The sequence below is a fragment of the Vanellus vanellus genome, assembly GCF_965231255.1.
Source record: "Vanellus vanellus genome assembly, chromosome: Z".
NCBI classification, from domain to species: domain Eukaryota; kingdom Metazoa; phylum Chordata; class Aves; order Charadriiformes; family Charadriidae; genus Vanellus; species Vanellus vanellus.
In genome coordinates this window covers 33,789,687-33,813,744 of record NC_138908.1, presented here as the reverse complement: position 1 = coordinate 33,813,744, position 24,058 = coordinate 33,789,687, and the positions used below count along the sequence as shown (strand labels likewise).

The following is a 24,058-nucleotide window of genomic DNA, read 5'->3' as shown; positions in this document are numbered from 1 at the left end:
CCAAAAGTCCTTCTTCCAAGGGGAAGAGGACTGATTAAGTGCCTTCATTTATCAGGAAATGATCATTCTAGTACCAGTTACATGAAGCAGAATAAGGGAGGGCATCCTGTGGTACCTGTACAAAAGAGTGACACCTCTGCTTCAGGAAAGCATCTCTGTGTAAGCAAGTATATGTTTGAGTCCTTATGGACATCAGCAGCACGTAGAAACACCTCCCATGAACCAGGGCTTGACTTACGTCTGCACAGCTCTGACTCTGATGACTGAGAAGTATGCTTTTCTGGCCATGCATGTTCCCAGGGACAAAATGGGGTGCCCTGGTGGTAGGGCAGCCTCAAACCTGAGACAATGACCGCCTCAAGAGCCAGAGCAGCAAGCTTCACGCTGCTGGAAAAGATTTAGTGATTACCTCAATGCTGCTTCACAGCAGACCAAGAAGTTACCACAAAGCAGTGAGACCGGGACTGCGTCTCTAGTGTGTTGCATGAAAAATACTCCAGCGATTCAATGATGAGAGTAAATTGAGTTCAAGGTTATCAGAAAGAAGGTTCCTACACTTGGCGAAAGGGATAGGAGGCCAGCAAGAGGAAAGGTCTTGCAAGGACTGCTGTCAGGCCCTGTATGGTTAGGTCTGCACACAAGAGATGCACAGGGTGTGTGTACATGCATGTGCAAAATGATTTTCTGCACTACCAATATCAAGAGTTAGTCTTCCCGAATGGGTACCACGCAACAATAACTGAAAATTCAGTCCCCTTTCTTGGCCTAAGGGAAAACAACTCTGCAACAACTCAGCTAGAGGGGAAATGACACTTCCTAACTGCGACTCTGAGTGCAACAGCGCTCACCCTCATCTCCCACTACATCACCACGAGAGGTAACCCAAGGGAGAAGCTCAGGGACTGAAAAAGGATGACAGGATTACAGCTCACCCAAAGCAAGATGATGGGGATGTCCCTCTTCATTTCATACTGAGCTGCAGTCCAGTCACATCTCAGTTCTGCAAGACACGGTCACTCTGGCCACGGTCCAGTGAAGCACACAAGTATGGCTTCACTGAGGTTGCTCAAGTGCTTCAAGGTAACTGCAGGACAACAGTTTTATGACTCCAGGTAAGAATTCCACCCTTAGACTTTGCTCCCCCTTTCCAGGGATAATGCAGATAATGCTAGTGTTGCCATGACTGGAGTGCAATAGGAAAACCCACTGGGTTTCCTCATACCTTTCTACTTAGACCAGTAACTTGCTAAAAGGTTTTCCCAAGGAAAATCTCTGGGAGGCATACGAGATGCCCAAGAGTGAGATTTTAGCATTGCTGCTCTTCTTTTCCCTGCTGATAAGCCAGACATTCTTCTGGAAATCTGTGCAGCTGCAGAAAGGAACCCTCAGTACTGCTGTATGGCTGTATCTGCAGAAGACATCACAGGCACCTGTCCTGCTTGGATACTTTTTTTTTTATGTCCCCTTGCTGAATTTTCAGGGAGCGAGGTCAACATTTTCAGAAGTAAAGCTGTGTATTAGATCCCCAGAGTGTGATTTTCAGAAGAAGTCAGCACGGATGGTCCCGGTGCAGGCATTGGCTGACATAGAGAGTTAGCCCAGTGTTGAGCTAGCAGAAAATCCCACCCAGTAATCCTCGCTTAGACTCTCAAATATATGCCTTTGCTTTCGACATGCAGAACAACAGGCAGCCCCTGGTGGACAAACACATGGAGATCAAGGCAGCTCAAGGGATACCCTAAATCTGTGAAAGCTCTGATGACTGTTTAAGCTAATTTGAGAACAACTAGAACAACAAGCATCCTAACAAAGTTTGCAGCTGTTGAAGTGCTTTGACCAAAATAAGCCTCAGAAAAGAACAGCAGGCTTTGGAGTGCTGAGCCACAGAAGCCATACTATACCTATGAAATACATACACACATCTATAGGCATCACTTAAACACGTCCACCAAGTAATGTAAGCCTCAGATTGTACCTCACGCAGAGTAGTGATTTTAAAGTTTTCAAACTGCCAAAAGTCTCTGTTCTTTTAGCCAATTTATAATCCCAGCCTCAAGTAAGAGGACATAGTCGTCATGAATATGTACAAATTTAAAAAAACCCACACAACCCACCCCTGTTCTCATCCTACAGTCTTCCAGAATTTGACAGCACTAAGCATGAGGTTTTCATAGCATGTAAGTGATTTAAGACTTATATCACCAACAGAGTTTGCCCTGTGCAGTGACACAGACTCGATACCATCGATATCCCTTCTCCCAGTAAGAGGCTCAGGGGAGTCAGAGGATTTTGCGTCAAACAAGTCTCCATGGGAGCTTGGCTAGCTGCTCTGTAGTTACACCAGGATATGCACTTGGTCCAAGGCAAAGCTGAAACCATGCCTACTTAGACAAAATGTATCTTCTTGTGTTGGGCTCGTTTAGGTGAGTTCCATGCAGAACCACTGCTATAGAGTGGCTGCTAATTAAATGGTTTATGCCAGAGAAAGCCTGTGCCCTTGTAGTTCGTAGCACTTTCAATCCTTGCATTGCTACGTGATGTACTTTTTCTCAGTCCAAATAAACTTTTGGCCTGTACCCCAGCTGATTCCTGGCACAGATTTAACAGCAGATGCCATGGGAGGTCCCTCATTGTTTAAACATTTATAATTTTTACAGAGTAGCTCATTGTTCAAAGGGGAGGACAGAGAACACTGTGCGCTGGCCTAAATTTGCTCCTTCTGACCACGGGAGCAAAGTCAGGTCAATGGTGCGGCCTTTGGGAAAGCTGTTGCTTGCATTTGCTAAGGGAACTGCCCTAATAAACAATTAAAATACAGCCTCAATGCAGCTAACAACACGGATGAGCAAGGTAACTTCTCTCAGGCAGGGCTGGGCCTGCCTCCGTTCACTGTTCAAATGGATATGGCCAACAGGAGAGCAGATACTCCCAGAACACATCCAGACACATTTTCCTGGGACCTGTCCTCCTTGCTCTTATTTAAACCAGCCTCCTAACAAGGGGCTGTGGCACTCCCGTATAAGGGTGCTGCTGTCTCAAGGGAGAAAAGCAGCAGGTGGTAGGGACAGTTCATCACGCAGCACAGTGCAGGTGGAAAAGGAACCCAGCATTTCTAATTACCCCCAACACTGAGGGCAATGCTCAGGCAGACAGTCCCCAGCAGGTGACCAGCCACGGAGGGTGGCGCTGGCTTTCTGCCTGTCTTCCTACTGTATCGTTGTCCTGTGCACTGGTGCTCAGCCTAGGTAGTATCATTTCTCTGGAGGCTGACAAAGCCTCTTCTTGCTGGAGCAAATGTTCAGGTCCCACACAGCGAAGCTCCAGGTGAAGCAGCTCACTATACTATACCTGTGCTGCTGGGAGAGTTCTGGGAGAGAGGAGAGGCCAGGCATACTGCTTCTATATGCATTAAAAATACTCACTAAAAAGCACAATCTGGAGACCAGGTCTTTCACAGAAATTTCTGAATTTTCAGCTTCTTTGGCTCACCCCTCTAGGCAGCCCAGATATCAGATGCTGGGAACACGCGCTGGGGAGTTCTGGTTGTCCTCTGGGGAGAAATGTGGACTTCATAACTGCCCTGTCAGAGCAGACGTGACATCCCAGAGCCTGAGGAGAGCAATACCGGGGAAAGTTTAAATAAGCAGCAAGCTGGAAGATTGCAAAAGTAGCCAGTGTTTCCGACAACCCGGATACCATTTGTGCTTGGGGGGCACTGGTTGAAAATGACTTTTTTTTTTTTTTTTTTTTAAACACAGCTTCCAAAAAGGCTGCAAAATGTATGGCCTGATTTGGAAACTACCCAACTCCTTGCAAAACAGTTTTTCAAAGTTTCCCCACAGCATGGGTTGCCTCTGCCTCCAAGACTTCTGGAAAATAGACTAGTAATGTCAAAAGTGTCTGGTCTGAGTGTGGGAGGGGAGACCTTGGGTCCCTGCAGCAATATGGTAGAGGATCATGGCAGTCTGAAACTCCGTCTCACACCTCCCAGCTATAACTGTGGCTGGAAACACAGGCTACCAACAAGCAAAATGAAAAAGCTGTTCACAGGGTTATCCATTCAATGCAGCATTGCTTCAGAGCAGGTTTTCTCAAGGCAAGATGGGACAGTCAAATTTTCTGGATTTCTGGAAGCATGGAAGGAAAGAGACCTGTTATACAGAAGCAGCTGAGGTGCTAAGATGACAGACAGGAGCAGCTTGACAGAAAAGGAGGAGGAGCTGTCAGACTAACTGCGATAAGGCCAAAATTGATTTAGGGATGGAGAATGCAGTAACACGGTAAGCGGTACACCGTCTGCAGAGAAAAGCTTTCCCTGCTTCCAAGAAGAACATTACCATGCAATGCCTCCAGAAGCCCAGTGATAACCCTGCCACCTTTGACTTTCTCCACTGCCACAACCACCTCCTCACCAAAGGGGCTGCTCTAATCAGGCCAGAACCTCACTCTCCCACCAGAGAAAGGCAAAAATATTGTCTGTTTCAAGCCAGAAGAACAACCAGCCTTGTTACCAGAAGGCATTGGAGCTGTGAAAAGTCACTGAACAATTCCTGTCTCTGGAGGATTGCTAGTCCAAGCTCCTGCTTAAAGCAGGGCTGTGCTGAGCACCACTCTCCAGGAGAGCCCCAAAATGTGGACAAACCTCACCCTGGGAGCAGGTGGGATCAGAGGGAAAGCACTTAAGGAATGAGCTGTTACAAGCTCTCGGAAAGCTTCTGGTAACCATTTACAAGTGGCTGGCTATAGATGAAAAACCGTCTGAGTCGGCATCGCAGCTGAACAGCATTCCCCCACAGCAATGCTGCATTAATCACTCTGCTGGCTGACTTATCTCTCCACATCAATTAAAGACACAACATAAATACTGGATTAAAAAGCTGTAGTCATGTTCACTGGTCCGTGCATGATTTATCTGCAAGATGCACACAAACACACAGCCGGCCCAGAGAGTCTCTTTCGCAGCCGCTGCTGAACGAAAACCATCTCAACCAGACCCCTGTATCCTGTTGGCTTACAGAGGAGAGCGCAGTTTTAGCTTTCGGAGAGTATCTCACCTGCTTTGGTTGCTGAGTGGGGAGAGGGGAAGGCCATTTTGTCCTTCTCCCTCACCACTCTGCTATCACGTGCAGACCCTGTAAGGTCCTCTCCCATCTCTCCTCCCTCAGCCGGGGAGAGGAGGGCTGCCCCTGGAGTGGGAGCAGCCAGCAATGCTTCAGAGCAGGATGTGTCCCTCCAGGACCTCTGTCTGCATCTTGACCAGGGGTGATGAGAGGAGCCGTTGGCTCCATCCTGCTCCCCCCCTTGCATCCCTCCTCTCAACATGCAAGCAGAGGCTTTGCCTGAGCGACGGTTGCACGCTGCAGCAGGGGGGAAGACAAGGAAGGGTAACACCTCGCTGCAGCGCCAAGGCAAAGGCTGGCTTGCATGCCCACGTACTCATGGTGGTCTCCCAGTAACTCCTGCTTGCACTGAGCACCTCCAGAAAGCTGCAGGCTGCTCCGCTGACACCGAGTTCAGGTGCATGGTGGGTCCCAAAGGAGGGCTGGAAATCAGCAGAGTATCCTTACATGTTGCAACAGGAGCTCCTGAGCTGCTGAGGTCAAGCACTGAACTCTCCTCAAGGTAAACAGTTCAACAAGGAAAGGCAGGGTACCAGGTACCATGCAAAGCTATCTGGCCAGACTCTCAGTGGTGCCACTCAAGAAGAAGCACTGCTGAGACCTCCTGTGAACCTGCCTCCATCCTTTACAATAGCATCAGCGGGGGAAAAAAAACAAATTACAATACTGCTTAGTAGATGATCCTATTCCCAAAGGAGTCCAGCAGCCTTACAACAGGATCACCTTTTCCTCTCAGCCTCCGAAATTAGTTTTCACATGGGTGCTTGGGATGTGTAGAATTTGTAAAGCAACGGAACAAAATGGCATTAATTAAAACTTGAGCAGAACCTGACAAATTCTCAGTAAACTAATCTGCACGCCTCAGCAGTCTCACCAAGAGTGCTCCAAGCTCAACAAATGTTTAATGGCTAAAAAATGCAGTGAAAAACTGCATTTGCTAAGCCCAGATGAGACTTAAAAAAATATACACTAATCCATTTACAAGTATACATAGAAATAGAGAATAAATAATGAAAAAAAAATTTTTGCAGTTCACTTTTTGACTTTTCGTATTGCTTCAAATCATCTTCTCTGCAATGACTTTGAAGAGGAATTATCCAGTTTCTGTGTCAAAGCTGGGAAACACATTTTACAGGCATAATTTCTTTTGGAGCTCAGCATTTTAACTGCAGTCTACAGCAACCAGAATATTTTAAAAGACGGGAAAAGAAGTTAAATGTGACCTCTTTACCTTTTAAAGCACTGCACTCCATACTCACAAGAGGTTTGCTGGGCATGTTCCTGCCCGTCTTCAAGAAGATCATCTAGACAACCCTGCCCTGACAGCCAAGCAGAGCCCATTTACAAATCTGCACATTTTTTTTGGTTTCTGCTGCATGCTTACAAATGCCGTATCTAAGACAAGACAAATTTTCTTCTCAAATGTGCATTTGGCATTCCCCAAATGAGTTTCTTTGTCTCTCTCTCCTGCTTGTTTGTTTTAAGCCACCAGAGCATGATGAACAGCTGCAGGGATCTCCTGGCTTTGTTTCCCCTCCATGAGCTGTTGATCAATGTTGATTAACTCAAACAATCCCTCCCAATGAGCACTATCGTGCACCTGCCTACACTCAGTCTCCTAACACAGCATGCTGCACCACATCACTTTGGCTCCAGCAGCAGAAGGCATCTCTCTTCTTCAGGAAGAGGACTGAATTTTTGCTCCACTGTAAGCATGCAGAACTTCTAAAGCCCCAGTGCTTGGGAAGTGCTGATTGTTTCTATTGAGGACTTTGCAGTATTTAGCAACATTGCCAGGGTTAGTGGCCGACCTCCTCACTTCTAGCATTGAGTGGCCGCTCTCAGTGGCAGATGCCAGATGTGTGCGTGTCCCAACATCACACATGGAAACAGTCCCAGCTGGTTTTGCTGCCAGACTGCAACTGCAAGGATCGATTCGCACCAACACTTCCCGGCATCTGAGAGCACATCTTTATTACAGCCAACAGTGAGCACACCACCAGGAAAGCTGTTGCACGGTGGTCCTCAGTGGGGAGGCAAGTCACAAGGCGCTTATTAAGGTCCTTCTCTCTTTGATCACTCCCTGTCCTGCCCACTGAACTGGCAGGTCAATAAACTAGAATAATTGACTTGGACCCTTTGGGGAGGCTGGCAGAGCACAAATCCACTCAGGTGGTAATCTTTTTGATGTGTGGCCCTTCAACGACTTGCGCTGGAAACACCAGCACATTTCTAAACAGTCCTTGCAATGATCTTGATGTTTCTTTATGCATTAAGAATTACATCCATCAGGAAGGCTGCCCTGTGCCAGGCACAACAAAAACAACAGCAAAAACCAATTTTCAGCTGGCCCTCAATATTACCTCCCAAAGTGCTCTGCAGGAAAGATGTGGTGTTGGGGGATATAGTGTAGGGGAGAACTTTGTAGAGTAGGGTAGATGGTTGGACTCAATGATCCCAAGGGTCTCTTCCAACATAGACAATTCTATGATTCTATGATTCTATGAAAGACCAGTTTGGTTGTTCTACTCTGCACAGAGGAAGGCCAAGGCAAAATGGGAGAGACCTGTCCAAGCTCACCTAGAGGGCCAATATCAAACTCAAGATTAAAACCCAGCACTCTCTGCAGAGCCACAATGCTGCCTAGGCGAGAGGGGCTGGGAAGCAGGAAATTTATCTCTACATCATACTTCCACTCCCTGTGCCTGAAGACTGCTGGACAGCCCAAGGGTCTGTGGCACAAACATGGGGGCTTTCATAGAATCACAGAATGGCAGGGGTTGGAAGGGACTTCTGGAGATCATCTAGTCCAACCCCCTTGCTAAAGCAGGCTCACCTACAGCAGGTTGGACAGGATTGCATACAGGCAGATTTTGAATATCTCCAGAGAAGACGACTCCGCAACCTGTTGGGGCAGCCTGTTACAGTGCTCTGTCACCCTCAAAGTAAAGAAAGAAGTTTTTCCTCATGTTCAGATGGAATTTTCTGTGATCCATTTTGTGCCCATTGCCCCTTGTCCTGTCGCTGGGCACCGCTTGATGGTATGGAAGGCTCTACCCACGGTGGTTTCTCCCTGTCCTGCACTCCCACCTCTGAAAGCTTGGTGCAGGGTACACAAGAGCTGCAAGGTGGGCCGGTTCCCTGCAGGTGGAGGGCAGGATCTGGCAAACCTGGGGCTGCCTTGTGCTGGCCTCCTGGCAACGGAGTAGCCACGACAGCATCAAACCCTGGCCTGCCACAAGGACAGGTCTGTGTCCTTCTCCAGTCTGCACCAGCCTCTTCCACCTGTATGTGAGCTAAAGCAGGAAAATGGAGAGCTGAGGAGAATCCCTTCCTGAAGAGAAAAGGCAAAGTGCTTTGTCACTAGCAGAGAAATTGCAAACACCTATCTGTGTACACCAACAAGGAAACTCCTGGAAGGGCAAGCGTCAGGGCACAATATATCATAAGGCTCTATATAGCAGCTAAGTGACAGCGTATAGTTAAAAACTACACAGAGGCCCTTTGTCTTTAAAATACAATGCTAATGGCTGACACCTACAGCAGCCTCCTCTGCAAATAAATTTAAAGCCCAGGTTCATTCCGACTGGGTAATCCCTAACCTCCCTGACCACAGAGACAGCACGGGTTTGGATACCTCCCAGCCTGTTAACTCAGGACAAGACTCTTTGCTTGGAAAGAAGCAAACAAATTATTCCAATGCTGTCATCCCAGCATTGCCAGAGGTTTCAAAGTTTCATTCCTTTGTGCTCGTGGGTCCAGGGTCAATGCAATAAGATAAGCAACAGTGACTATTTACTGTAGCACCTGCTGCTAAGTACCAGTATCAACATGCTCTGCATTGTCAGGAAACCAGTGCTCCCAGTACCCTAGGCTCTAGCCAGCCTTCTGCAGCTGCCCGTTTGCACAGCTTTTCTCACAGCTATAACTCGCATTCACAGCACTGCAGCATTTGTCCAGTTACTTTCCCACCCACCACGTAAATAAAGTGACAAGTGACTTGAGAGATGAAAGCCACATGCCGATGGGAGGAGATAAACGGGGAAGAGACAGAATATACGTCACAGCGCTCTACCCCTCCCCCAGCTCCTTTAGAAACAGAACAACACAAAAAAGTCCCGATGCTTCAATTGCTAAATGACAAATTAACAAAGCAAAGCAAAGCAGGAGCAAAGACATCTCCCACAATCTGCACAGAAACAGCAAAATATACAATAGAAAATGTCACTAACACCCCATTCAGGCAGATGCACTTATTTTTTGTGAATGACAGGTTATTAAATGAAAAAATTTTGACCACCGGTACTTTGCTGCATGGCTGTTCCCCTAGTTGTCATTTCCACCCTAAGTGACCTTCTGCTTAATGCTGGGTGTTTCTGGCCTGTAGTCCTTCCTCTCCGAGACATTGCGTTTCACCTTGGCACTAACTGGAGACTCCTGATTCAACGAGGGACTCGAGTGGGATTTCTTCAATCCTGGCGCATCATTCTCTCCTCCACTCAGCAGCTCCTTCACCCCTTCTTTCAGGAGGCCAACGTAAATCTCATAGCGATTTTTCTGGAAATGAAAAGAAAGGCCTGAATCAGTCTTGAAGAAATTCTGCAGAAGCACTTGCGAGACTGTCTGGGTAACTTAATGGTTTCTGTTGACCTTGAAAGCCAGGAGCCTAATATGGATGCGAACAATGGTGCCTGATGTAGACATGAACAATGGTGGCTAATGTAAATTACATTGTACAAAAAGGATTTCAGGCAGGCTGAGCCCGGGGGTGCTGTGCAATTAGAGGCACTCAGTTCTGCAGCACTCAAATCCTGGTGCTCTGCTGAACAGTAGCTCCCAGCTAGTTGGAGCGGATGGTGATTTCTGAGTAACAACACCAAGCAAGAGCTTGCTGACCTTAGCCTTGCTGAGTCATATTCTGTGCTCACACATATTGAGATGTTATGTGCCCCATGAAGGCATGGAGATAAAGTGCAGCAAACTGAGGGACAACAAAAAACCTGCTCTCGTTGGCTACAGCTCTCCCCTGCAGCCTTCCCCTTCTGCCAGCAGGTCCTGCTTTCCTTGCTTCAGCCCACAGGGGAGAAACCAAAGCAGGGTCCTGCTAAGCTCAGGCTGTAACAGCTTGGCGACTACTGAGGCCGTGAGAGGATGCTCTCCAAGACCAGACTTTAACAAAAAAGAGCAGATGAGAGGGCTATGACAGCAGCACAGCATGTTGCCCTGACTGGGCCACTCATGGTGAATGATGAAGGTTGCTCTCTGTTCAGACACTTGTATTTTTCAACTGGAAAAAGTTCACTGTACTGTGTGCCATGCCCACTTGTTCTGTTCCTTGTCTGGAGCAGAGCTGTCCCTCTCCAATGGGAAGATTTCACTCCATGTGCCGCAGTAACATCTTTGTGCACAGATCATCTCAGCAATGAACAAAATAAGAGTATATTAAACAGAAGATCCCTGCAGGGCCTCAAAAACAGAAGCTGGGGCAGGAGGTCCTGAGACCAGAGCAACCTACCTCCCAAGATTTGTTCAATAACCTGCCTCTGACATACCCACTAAAGATGCGGTGCAGGCATTGTAATTAAGGTGATCTCAGTAGGCTGAGGGCCTGGAAAGGAGGACATAAACTTCCATACAGATTGTTAATTTATATTTCAAAGTGGCAAAACAGTTGCCAAACTATTATGTTCCTGAAAAATTCTTCCAGTTTATAATAAAATAATAAAGTTCTGGGAATAACACTTAGTCGAGGGCAGGAAGTCAAAAAGCTTGGTAACTGCTTTGAAGAGTGGAATATAAAGGAAAAAAAAAAAAGAAGAGAACGTGACTGGGTTTCCAAAGAGTCCTTTGAATAAATAAAACCTCACAGAGGAGGATAATAAAAGAATCCACCTGAAAATTAAATAAAAAAGGCATTCTTATCAATTCTATATCTGGAGCTCCAGCTCCACAATGCTAGAGACAAACACATGAAGCAGGTAAGATGTGTCACTCAATAAAAAAAAAAGGAAATGGAGAAACAGCAAGCAGAACCCTGATAAAGATGCACAATATGCCAGGCTGATGAATGATTCATCACACAACAAACAGGACATCTCTGCAAAGCAGAAGGCAAGCCAGTGCTCTAAGCCTGAGATCAGCATAATATTCATCAAGGGAGAGAGGGACTTTACTACTGTATGGACTTCTGCTTTTTATTGGTCCAGTAAACGCTACCAGGGTCACCAAGCAAGCAGTACAGAAATACAGAACCAGTTTCTGCCCTACATGCCTGCCAATGGCAATTTTGTCCTGGTCTTTGTAGGCCCATGATTTCTATTGCAATCAAGCAATGCATTTGGAATTTTCTATTTTGATTTCAGCTGCAACAAACTTGCTGGTTTAATGAGCTGACATTTGAAGCTAGGTATTAAGCTGGTGGAAATTTTTCCTTAAAAGAAATCAATCTGGAAAATTCTGTCAAGAAAGTAAAACCACAACTTAAAACCATTCAAAAGCTTCTGCAACATTATCTCTGAAGGCTAAATGCACATCATGAAAAGGAGATGAGATAGCCACCCATCAAATTTTTGGCTTCACCTCTCACCTGACAGCACTCAAAAGATCTCTCTCAAACCATAAATTTGCTGCAATGAACAACCATCATCTGGAGCAGTACTTCCTCAGCAAGCAAAGAGGAAATGTTCCTTCCTTGGTGTCTACAAGCAAGGACACCAGCAAGAAGAAACACTTCTAGCTGCATCACTGAACAAGCAAAAGGCACCTCCTGGTTCATGTCCCCTCAGAAGTAAACGTCATGTCACTTGTCTTTCATTAGGGGCAAGAATGAAGAGAACATTGGTGGATGAACAAAAAGAGATTACAAGGGCCTACAGAAAAGGAACCTGTCTTCTTCCTTCTTAATGGGACTATGCTGCTTCCTCTGGGACTCGCAGGCCCTTTTGGTGTGCTTCCGGAGATGTATCAGCATGGCCCTTTGTACATGGATGCAAAGTCTGTTCTGCAATCTCAGCCTGAAAGAGTTAAGTACAAAATACTGCATCACCTGACTCTTGCCCTTTTGCTTTGACTCCATGCAGCAACGTCTGTCACCAGCTTGTGCCTGACCCTGACAGGACTTTGTTCTGAAGGGAAAGTGAAGAACCCCCAAAACTAGGAGAAAGTTTCCATCCAGATTTTCATATAGCTCACCTTTTCTTTTTTTTTTTTTTTTTTTTCCAAACCACCTATTGATAGTTCAACACAGCCTGCGAAATCTGTGCCAAGCATGAAGGTAACACAGTATTGCACAGCAGCACCTTGAATCACCATCTCTTGTACACAACCAAAGTCGGTGTCACCACTTTGGTGGTGTTTGCTGCAGTGCTGATCACAGGCATTGCTGCAGTGCTGATCACATATCCGAACTGCACAGTTCAATTCCCGTTCAAGGCTCTCGCTAGGGAAGAAGATATCTTTTATTTCCTGGGCTGTACTGGTTCTGCTTTATACTGAGGTACCTAAGGAATATTTCTGTAAAGACCACCATGATAAAATTGAAAGAAAACAGAAAAAACGCACAACAATCTCCTTCTCCATCATTCTTTCTAAAATCATCTAACACACTGGCCTACATTTCATCCCAACTCAGGCTTCTAGACGTGACAGAAAATAAACTTTGTGCTTTGTGTCAAGCACCGAAAGCACAAGACCCCTACAGAGTGAGTGTGTGCCGTTTGCTCTGTACATCCAAGTGCTGTGTTCAAAACTGACATTGTATCATTGATCACAACACTTTGATCTTGATTGTTCAGCCAGTTTCCAAACGACCTTACTGTCGATTTCCTGGTCCACGCTTCATCAGCTTGTCTACAAGGATGTTAGAGCAGACTGCCAAAATCCTTGTTAAAGTCAAAAACAAGCAACATCCACAGCTCTCCCCTCATCCATCATCACACCAGACATCTCATTGTAAAAGGCTATCATGTTGGTCAGGCATGATTTCCCCTTCATAAAGCCATGCTGATTACTCATAATCACCTCATTGTCTTTAATGTGTTTGGAAGTGATTTTCAGGAGAGTTTGTTCCGTCACCTTACCATGGATGGAGAAGCAGCTGACCAGCCTGTAGTTCCCTGGACCTTCCTCCTTGCCTTTCTTGAAGACAGGAATGATATTTGCTTTCCTCCAGTCCTCAGGAACCTCCCCTGATCACCACAACCTTTCAAAGGTAATTGAGAATGGCCTTGCAATGACATCATCCAGCTCCCTCAGCACTCACAGGTGCATCACATTAGATCCCATGGACTTGCATAAGTGCAGTTTAAATATTCCCTAACTTCTCATCTTTCACCAAGAGTAAGTCTTCCTCGCTCCAGATTTTCCCACTGGGCTCATGTATTTGTGACTGCTGAAGGCTGATCTTACCAGTAGAGACCCAGACAAAGAAGACATTGAGTACCCTGGCCTTTCCCTGGTTCTTTGTGACCAGGTCCCCAGCCCCATAATGGGGCCCCAACTAGGGCCCATATTTTTCCCTAGCTGTCCTGCTGTTAACATACCTGTAGAAACCTTTCTTCTTGCCCTTCACATCTTTTGCCAGATTCAAATCCACATGGGCTTTGGCTTTCCTAAATGCTTGGGCAGTACCTCTATTCCTCCTGTGCTACCTGCCACTGCTTTCACCTCCTATACACTTCCTTTCTAAGGTGGAGTTTTGCCAGGAGCAACGTGTTCATCCATGAAGGCCTTCAGCCATTTTTGTTTGGTTTCTTGCTTGTCAGGGTGAACCATTCCTGTGCTTAAAGGAGGTGATCCTTGAAAAGTGACCAACTGTCCCAAAGCTTTCTTCCCCCAGAGGGCCATATCTAATAGGAATCTTCCAAGCAGTTCTCTGAACAGTTCTCTTCAGCTCTCCTGAAGTCCAGGGTTGTGATCCTACTTTTTACTTTGACCCCTCCTTTCAGGATCATGAAGTCCAACATCTCATATTCACTGCTGCCACGGTTGCCCTGACCTTCATATCCTGAAACAGTTCTTCCTAGTTTCTAAGTGAGAGGACCAGAGAGGTCATCTCCTTGTCTGCTCCTCAGTCACTTGGTTTAGGAAGCTGTTGTCAATGCACTCCAGAAACATCCTGGATTGCTTGTGCCCTGCTGTGTTGTTCCTCCAGCAGATATAGGAGTGGCTGAAGTTGCCCATTAGGACCAGGGCTTGCAAACACAAGGTTTGTTCCAGTTTTTTGAAAAAGGCCTAGTAGACAGCCACCACAATGACACCCATCTTGGTGTGCCTGCCAATCCTGACCCACAAGCTCTCAGCTGGCTCTTCACCCTTCCTTAGGGAAAGTTTGATGTGTGCCTGCTACTCACTCACATAAACGGTGCGTCCCCCTCCTTGCCATCCTGCTCTGTCTTTTCTAAAAAGCCTGTATCCATTCACGGCAGCGCTCCAGTCATATGAGCTATCCCATCACCTCACTTCACCCCTGTTTTATTGATTATGTAGTCTCTCCTGTTCATATCATTGTGTACCCTTTTCTTGGCAGCCCTGTCCACCACTTCCTCATCTGATTGTTGGTCAGATGATTTCAGGTACGTGGCATGTGCAAGAACAAACTGGCTAACTGTGTTCCCTGTTTTGTATAAACAGTAGCAAAACATCTATGCAAAATACCTCAAACTCACTGTACATGATGCAGCCCAGAGCTACAGCAAAGTCAACCCAACACAGTGATTACAACCTTCTACAAAAGAATAAGTACGCAACCAGTCAAGCCCAGGACTAAAAAGAACTCCTCCAAAAGAAACTCATATAACACATGGCAGGAAGCATACTTCAGTTTGGGAGGCTTGTGTTGTCTCCAGCATCTCCTCGGGTGGTCTGTGACTTTTATCTGCTTCTGCTCTTCTTCAGACTACAAATTTTCCTTGCGAGGCAGTGCCTATCTAAAGTAGGGTCCTTTCAGACCCAAGGCAACATTGAGTCACAGTTCTGGGCAAAAAAGCTCAAAGGTGCAACCATGCAAAATACCAGGTATCTGCTGGGTTGCTGACCTCCTCCCACGTAGCCCTACAATGTGGCAGACACCACAATGGATAAAAGCTGCAGTCAGATACTCAGAACAATCTCCTAATGCAGCTGCCTAAGTTGCATCACTCAATCCTGTGATTTTTAATTCTATCCTTTTCCTGCTCATCCTGACATCCAGCTCACTAGTACACAACACAAATGGCTCTGATTGCCTACAACAATAATTTTAGAAGAGCAGTTCCTTTGGAACATACCAATGGAAGACAATTATCATGATCTGCATTACTGCATAATGCAGTCATTCAGTAAAGACTAAGGTGCCAACACACTAAGCAACACAATCTTACAAAATGAGACAGTCCCTGCCTGAAGACCTTGTCATGTCTTCAAAAATATACATCAGACAAGGACAGAGGGTCACATTTTTATCTTCCATTTTATAGATGAGGAGCTAAAGTCATGGCTAAAGTCTCACAAAGTTCTTGTCAGACAGAGAAGTCACATCCCAGCTTCCGGGATTGCTGTGCCATATCTGTCTAACAAGAACATACTCCTTAGTGAAATAGGGTGAAAAATGCAGAAGTTTAGGACTGTACTCCAAATATAACACCAGCTGCGCCATCCACACCTAAAAACTAAAGGTAATAATGTCTCCCATACCTACCTCAAACTCCAGATAGTGGTCCTTCAGTTTGTAATCATCTACCTCCTTGCCTTTGAGCTTCTTGTCAGGAGGATAGGAGCGATGTTCAGCAAGTTCAGTGGAGATCTGCTTCAGCTTAGCTTCATGGGATTTCAGCTGTTCATCCTTCAAAAACACATTAGGCACTTAAGTAACAGAATCTAAAATACTCGATAAGCAAAGGAAAATAGAGAGATTCCTGCACAATAATACCAAGTAGTTTCCTTTTCTTTCTCTTTCTCTCCTTCATTACTTTAACTAATTTTAATTAAATTGACATGGTCTATTACCCCAGAGCTCTGTCCCCAACAGCTCTCTTAAAGGCACCCAAGCAAAGTGGCCAAGTTTGCAGAAAAACTCAGCAGCTAACAGATGCCACTGGGAAGGATGGCAAACCTGTCATCCGTTGCCTTGCTGAGAGCAACGGAAGCAGCTTGCTGCAGAGCATTACTGACAACATGACACTTTTGCTCTAATACATTTTTTGGCAAATTAATTAAGGCTGTTGTATACGCAGTCAGACCAAGTGCAGAATGAGACAGGCAAAGACCCTGCCTCAGGTCTTTGCAATGTAAAAGTAGTTCCATGTCAGGAACCCTGACATGGAGTCGGGGCCCTTCCTGCCTTTCTGCACTACCAATCACTCACTGCTCTGCCGTTTCAGTTTGTTCAGAACAATACAATGCATCCAGAAGAGGAAGGGCTGTCCATTCCCCAAAAGATACCTCGCCTTGCTAAGCTGCCACCAGCTTTTATCCCACTGTGCAGTTGGAGAAAGCGAGGAGCAGCTACTCCCCCTTTCTAGGCAATTTCCTTTATCATAATCCCAGGCCCACTCACTTCCTCCAGTCCATCTGTCAGCTAACCTTCCTTCAGCTCAGAAGGTTTCCAGCTCCTGCAGCATGGCCTTCTGGCCATTTCTAGGCTTGCATCTGAAATTATGTTTGAATTAGGTAACTCAAAAATATGATTATGCAGATCTTAGTGACTTAACCGGAGTCGTAACAGCAGGGAGTACCCAGCTCAGCTCTCACGTATGTACCTAGCCTCAGAGGAGGGGATAGTTGCCACTAGTTGTCCCCCAGTGGTGTGGCTGTGCAGCTTGCAGCTTCAAGCCTAGCTCGGACATGCCTGCACTGCACTGCGAGTCACACCAGGGACTGAGCCTCTCAGCTCACTAAGCTGGAGCTGTGGAAAAGAGCAGAAAGGGGAAAAACTTCTACAGAGGATGACAGTTGAGCCCCAGCTAATCTTGTGTTTCAACTCTTTTGCAAGAGAACTGAAGAAAGAAACATGTGGGATAATTTGCCTCTGCCTATTCGTGGTAGGGCTCAAACCACTCGCTACTGGCTGCCAAAAATTCTTGTTGCTGTTAGTAACTAACCTGGATCTGTTTGATCTCTCTATTAGTGCCCAAGTACTCTTCACATTGCGCTGAATTCCTGGTCCCAGTGACATCCTGTTGCAGTGAGTTCTACAGCCTGATGACAAGAGGTCTTTCAGCAGCTATTAATTTGGCACCTGTAATTTCCAGGCCAGCAGCCCTTTGGAGCTTTTCTGTGTGCATGCACATTCCCAGAAAAAAGGGGGAAAAAAACCTCTAGTAGATCTTTTCTAGACTGGTTGTTCCTTTACATATAGCTTTGTTACATTGCTCTTTGGTTGGACTAACCAAGATCAGACACCAATCTGTTTTTGAAAGCAAAGTTGGTACAATGATCTTGCACAACTTGTCATGTCCAACCTCTCTTCATCACCCGTGTTAGGTTCTCACTGCATCCCAACTTCTGTCTGACCAGGAACGGGCCCTTTGAAGAAGTACCATCCATCATGATTCAGCCCACAAAATCCTAAACAGCAACCACAGGGATTTGACAATTCACATTTTTTTTTGTCCGCCAAATGAGGAGCAGCCTGCTGGCAGCTTTTCCACACTGACAGATAAAAGCAGACATGTTTCTGCTTGCCTTTGAATTTATCTGCTTTGAACACTTAACATTCTTCTGCCTTTAGCTAAAACAGCTTATCTTATTCCAGTTCTCATGTCTCCCCTTCTTTGAGACACAAACCACAGGGCTCTGTTCTATTTTTTTTCCTTTCCAGATTAAACAGAAACAATAAGACTAGAAAACAACATGCTAAATGGAACAATCACACAGAACACTGATGAATAAAAAAGCTTTTTTTGGTGACTGGGGGTAAATTACTGAAGCCCTATGTAGTATTTTTAAAAAGGTATGCATTAGCAAAAGGTAAAACCACAAGGATGAGACAAGTTAGTATTATTCTGTATGAGGCATGTTTTAAACTTTAACCAAGAATAGAAGATGGAAAGTCGGTCACCACATTCTAAGAAGAAAGGCTACTACCACGTAGAAGGAAAAAAGCAGGGGCAACATAAAAAACCCACCCCCTTAGAGAAATGCAGATTATGAGATGGTGGTTTCTAAGGAGTGTTGCTAAGCTATGAAGATGGCAAAAATAATGCATTTAAGAAGCAATCCAACATGGGCATGTGACTTAAAAATCCACAGGAGGTACCTCGTGAAGTATACACCTAGAATTGGGATCTATCACCTGTGCCACTCTGTCAACCTAATCAAAATCATGTTCCTGCCAGTGCGGGAGGAATTGCAGGCATGCATCATAGCTCCCAAAGTACACAGAGATATGGGCGCAAGCATCAGACCCAGCCAGTCTGAAACAAGCAGAAGCAGGTGTTTTTCATGCAAGAAGTAGCAGAGCTGTGAAACTCCCTGCCACAGGATGTTTTGGAAGCTGAAAGCTTATGTGATCACAAGAGGAGACCAAAGACATTTATGTAAGAGGCAGCTTATAAAAATACATTAAACAGGAAATCCCTGAGCTAGTAAGGGTTGGAGTATGGAAAAATATTGCGGAAGAAACATAACTGATGCTTGCCTGATGCATCAGCTTTCACCTTTTATCACCCCAATAAACCAAAGACCAGAAGTATGTCCATTTCTTCTGAAATGAGTGGCAATAAACACTCAAATTAAAAAAAAAAAAAAACACCACTCAGACAGTATTTGAAATGTGCTCTGCAGAGCCGTAACTGTGGGATGAAAATTCTATATCTGGTACTAGGAACAGTGGTGATTGTTTCTTTTCTTCAAAAATCTAAAAAAATATTCAAGTCTGCTTGTTCTCTCTCCCCACTTCAAATCTTGCATGAGGAAACAAACAGAGATTTACCATGCAAGCCTCTACCTCCTAGGAATGCTAGTGGCTACACCCACAAAACAATGCCCAGGACCACCATCCGGTCTCCAGCCAGCCAGAGAAATCACCGTCACCCACCCTCTATATAAAAACAGCTCACCTGAGATAGCTTTGTCGTGGTGGCTGGCAGAAGTGGGCGACTGAACTTCTTCTGAGAGCCAATTGCCGCTGGAAATGGTGGTGCAGAGAAGACAGCAGCCACACAGTTAATCTTGTTGATCCAGGTCTGCATTTCTTCTTGGCTCCTGGGGAAGAAACACATATTAAGCGCCTGTTGACTCAGCCTCCTCTACCTCTTTCCCACCCCTTCAACAGCATTTCAAAAGCGAGAATAACCAGAACTGGGCAAGTTTTAGAGTGTGCTCAGTCTTCTGGTCTATCTTTGTAAGTGTCAGGTATCTCAGTCACAGGCTGGCTCGTGATTAGGTCCACAATTCACCCTAGTACGCATCTTTTCCTAATCCAATCCAAATGACACAGGCAACAGAGCTAACCAATGCCCTGATTCAGATATATGTCCTACAGTCTCAGCTGTGCTGGACACCACGGGTCTCTAGAAGGTTTCACACGGATCTCAATAGAAAAGGGCTCATGCACAGGTTTTTAATGTCAGAAACAAAAGGCAGGTCTTCTGTTCTGTCTGGATATCACAGCCTGAAGACCTTAATCGAATTATTCTTGTATTAGGTACTAACTTTATTTCTGACCAAAGCATATCTTCTAGAAAGACATCCGGCTATGACTTGATGACATCAGGAGACAGACAATCCAAGACTGCCTTTGGTCATTTGTTTCAATGATTAATCACCCTGACTGTTAAAAGTTTGTGCCTTGTTTCCAAATTGAATTTCCTGTGGCTTCAGCTTCCAGCTGCTGCATCTTGTTATGCCTTTCTCAGCTAGATTAAAAAGCCTCTTAAAACCTGATGTTTCTTTCTCATGAACTACTTGTGCACTTTAATCAAATCACTACTTAATCTTATTTCTGATCAAATAAACAGATCGAACCTCTTAAGCCTCTGCTTTAACCTGTGCAGGCATGAATTTACCCCTCCTTCAGCTTTCTTTCCTCAATGATTGGCACAAATCAGAAAGCACTTACTGGGCTTGGAAAAGCAGGACCCTCCAATCTGCTGTTTTAAGCTTGAGGACATTTGGTTTCTTCTCATAGTCTGTTGCCTTGGATGCCAGCGCATGATGCACGCTAACTGCATTCTTCAGATCTTCTTCTGACAAAGCCTTTTCTGGCTTATATTCATCCTGTATGAGTTAACGGGAAAAATGGCATCTTATTTCTCCATGTGCTACTCCGTTTTCCTTAACCTAGGGAAAAATCTTATTGCATAGTCATGAATAGTATTAAAGTATATGAACTGAATGCAACCTGACTTGAGCACTTGAGGTTTCCACTACCTTTAACATCACTTCCTTTCTCTTTCTTTCTCTTTTTTTGACCTCTTTGCAAGGGACAGAAGTAGTTCCACTAGCTGCTTGACAGGAAGAGGGATAAACAGGGAATATTTGAAGATCACAACAGCTGTGGAATATTTGTCTTCATTTCAGGAAACCTTCCTGGCCATTTCCCCACCTCCACTGCTCAGCTGCTGGTTCCTCCTTGGGTTCTCAGCCTCCACTGCTCAATTTTTATTTTTCTCAAACAACTACCTTTGTATGTCCTCCTAGCCAGGCCCTCACACAGTGGAGAAGCCTCCTTATCAGTCTCCAGAAAGCAAATATAGCAACCTCCTTTAAATCTCTCTGCTCAGGGTTTGCAAATGGCAAGCACAGCACCATCCAGGTTTTTGACACAACAGTACCACTCCTAACACCAAATGACAAAACCAAGGAGTCAAACTACTCTGTGTTGCAAGCTTCAGCCTGGGAGCAGTCTTTGATGTCCTGAGTGAGAGAAGCTGGATGAGGGCACAATCATGGTGTAGCCACAAGTTCAGTTTAAAGCCCACATGACTATAAATGGCTTGGGAAAGCCAGGAGCTTCTTCAAGGAAAACTCACTTGCCAGCAATGCTGCATATGCAAAGTTTCTGAAGGGGAGGCCAAAGTTGACTCCATTTCTCCCCCTTAGGACATCATAGAAATCAGTCTCATCTGAAATACCCACCAAGGGAGGGGGCATGATGATTGCAAAACAGGGGAATAATTCCCTGCAGGCATGATAACTATTAATCCCTCTGCTTGAACACAAGAGTTACGAGATGGGGTTTAGCAGGCAACAGCGTGCAGGATGCAGAACATGTGCAGGGACAGCATTAGCTTAAACACCCAGAGAGGCACCCACCCCATTTAACCCATGCTGGTTAAAGTGCATGAATTGGTTTACAAGGCTTACCTGGCAGCACACAGACCAGGGCTGCAGCCAGGGGCAACTACACCAAAGCCAAAGGCATCTGTGCTCTCAGCCAGGCTGGGTTTGGTTGGGGCTCTCCAGGATCAGTTTCAATGGATAGGGAGTCACCAGCTGTGGTGATCACCTCCCAGAAGGGAGGACAAAATGTCCTGCTCCTCTGCCACATCTTATCCTCACAGAGGTACAGCTAGTGCAGGCCCAGAACTTGCTGCTGCTCAGACACTTCAGCAGAGGAGATGCAGCTAACCAACAGCAATACTGTTGCAGCATCACCTCCACTTGGGGCCAGACAAGGGCACAATCCACCACAGATCTGACAGGCCTAGCAGAAGGGCAGAACACTGCTGCACAGATGACCAAAGGACAGCCTTCATCCTAAACAGCTGTGACATAAGGGGTTTTCAAGGTCTTGAAGCCAAATGTCTTTTCTCTCTCATAGCTTGAGTCCCAGCAAGCTTTGGAGGGATCTCCATATCGTGATGGACTTTGCCTACTCCCACGTACAGCACTCTCTAAACCTTCTTCAAGACAGATTTGGCAAAGTCCCTAGCTGAAGGATGAGTACTAGAGGAGGCTGTCCAATGTCTGGCCCAGCCCCATCTTGGAGATGGAGGATGCAAACCCCAGGTCAAGCCCCTTCCTTCATGGGTTCAAAAGCTGATTTATTTCGTGCTAGTCTTGGGGAAAATGACTGGCTCCACTGTCCAGGGAGACCGAGAAAAATTCAGGTCCAGGAAATTAACTTAAGACTCAGAAACACGATATTCTTGCTTTCCTCAAGTTACTGCCCAGAGACAGTGTCAGCTATAGCCTTGCCTGTTGCCTCACAGCTTCCTCTGTGAGATGCAAGCAATGTCCACAACCTGCCCTGGTGTCTAAACCTGTTGCAGAAGAACTCCACATTTGGGCAGTACCGGAAGCAGTCCTGGCTGGTAACCCCTCCTAACAGACAGCATTCATGATAATCCTTGCTAATCCCACCGGATCAACTGGCTGCAATCTACCTTGACAGCTGGGGCTCTGCCAGCTTCTCCAAAGGCACTGATCAGCATACCGGAAATGTTGGCCAGCCTCAGAGAAAGCTGGAAGGATGTGAATGTGCTGTCAAAATTCCTTCTCTAAGGCCTCCAACTCTTTTCAATTGACAGGGAATGCTAGGGGAGCAGGAACATCCCTATCGCCTATTCCATCAAGGACAGTACGTGCTGTGATGTGCTGGTATCAGCATGGAGGCTGAGCTGAAATGGAAGGCAGCTCACTAAAGTTAGACCAAGACAGTGGCAAGAAATACATCAGAAGCCAGAAAGGAACTGTGACCTCTCTATCAACTGAAGGTTGATGTGAGTGCTGCACACAACGCACCGACATGCTGAATTCATCTTTCTCAGACTCCTGGAGAATGACTTTCCCACATCCTGCTGACCTGGAGTCAGCGTGTTTCTAAATCCATTTTTGATAGACCAAAGTATGGCATTTGGCTTTTTATCAGTCAATGTACCGTGGGTGGCTATCTCCGCTCACTTGCATGTGAGGGCTGCAAAATTCTCTTTCAGAAAGTCTTGTCGTCAAACACCTTACATCATTCTGGCCTGCCTCTCTATTTTTTTATATTTTAATAGAGGAAACACATTTGAGAAAAATTATATAAAAATATATGAAAGCCACAAGATTAAAAAGTGCCACATCAAAGAGGGAATATGTTGCAAACCTCACAGAAGAGTCCAAACAAAACACAAAGGTCCATGTCTTGCACTGCTTTCCCAGAAGCAACTTCTAGGAAGAAAGTGTGGTCAGCCTTATGTCCTCTCCTTATAAACCCCTCTTCTGTACGCACCTCACATTCCATGTCAGTCTAGCGAACAGACATTCTGTCAAGCTCCTACTTTGCAATTTCCTCTTGCTATGAACAGAGGGCAGGAAATTAACCTTGGCCTGAGGATGCCCAGAGACACGGCCAACATCCCAAACATGTCAAACCTCTCATTTTATATAATACTGTGTGGACATGTTCAGTTGGCTAATTGTGAACGCTTCCACGGAGCCCCTCCAGTGGCCTCTGTGCTCACTAATTCAGGAACCATCTCTCTTAAATCACTCATTTAAAAATAAAACAATATGCAGCACAGGAATTAGCATGGGAACAGTTCCAATGGGGAAAAAATGTGGGCACAGAGCCAAGACTGCCCAGATAAACTCCCCAGTAAATCTCAAGTGACCACCATTTACAAACCACTCTCATACATGGATTTTGACATCAAAACAAGGAGAACTGGACTGGTATGCAAACAGAATGACAGTAGAATTGTGTGCCCACTGTGGGAATCACAGCTGCTACAAATATTTATATTACAGTGGTATCTTGGGGGAACAGCTGAGTTACAGATAAACACAGAAAGTAATCATGCAGAGGTTTGTTCATATGTTTGTGTGTATACAGTACCTAGAACAGTGAGATTTCTCTCCCCCCTGCTCGAATAGCACTCAGTGCAATGAAACCATCATCATAGATGTTACCTCCACAGATACATAGATAAAATACACAGAAGCACAGAATGGCAGGGGTTGGAAGGGACCTTTGGAGATCATCTAGTCCAACCTCCCTGCGAAAGTAGGTCCACCTAGAGCAGGTTGGACAG

General features: G+C 45.6%; 1 protein-coding gene across 3 annotated transcripts in view; it reads right to left on the bottom strand.

Annotated features, from left to right (window-relative positions):
- Positions 1-9,288: 9,288 nt before the first annotated feature.
- The window catches only part of PSD3 (pleckstrin and Sec7 domain containing 3), a gene marked incomplete at its 5' end in the record, with an annotated part of 102,618 nt that continues 87,848 nt past the window's right edge, over positions 9,289-24,058 (bottom strand). For all 3 annotated transcript variants that reach the window (XM_082497562.1, XM_082497561.1, XM_082497563.1), the window contains 4 exons: positions 9,289-9,677; positions 15,796-15,939; positions 19,157-19,301; positions 20,158-20,315. In XM_082497562.1, coding sequence (XP_082353688.1) covers positions 9,465-9,677; positions 15,796-15,939; positions 19,157-19,301; positions 20,158-20,315 — 660 coding nt within the window. In that variant the 3' untranslated portion in view covers positions 9,289-9,464. The remainder of the gene's footprint in view (positions 9,678-15,795; positions 15,940-19,156; positions 19,302-20,157; positions 20,316-24,058) is intronic.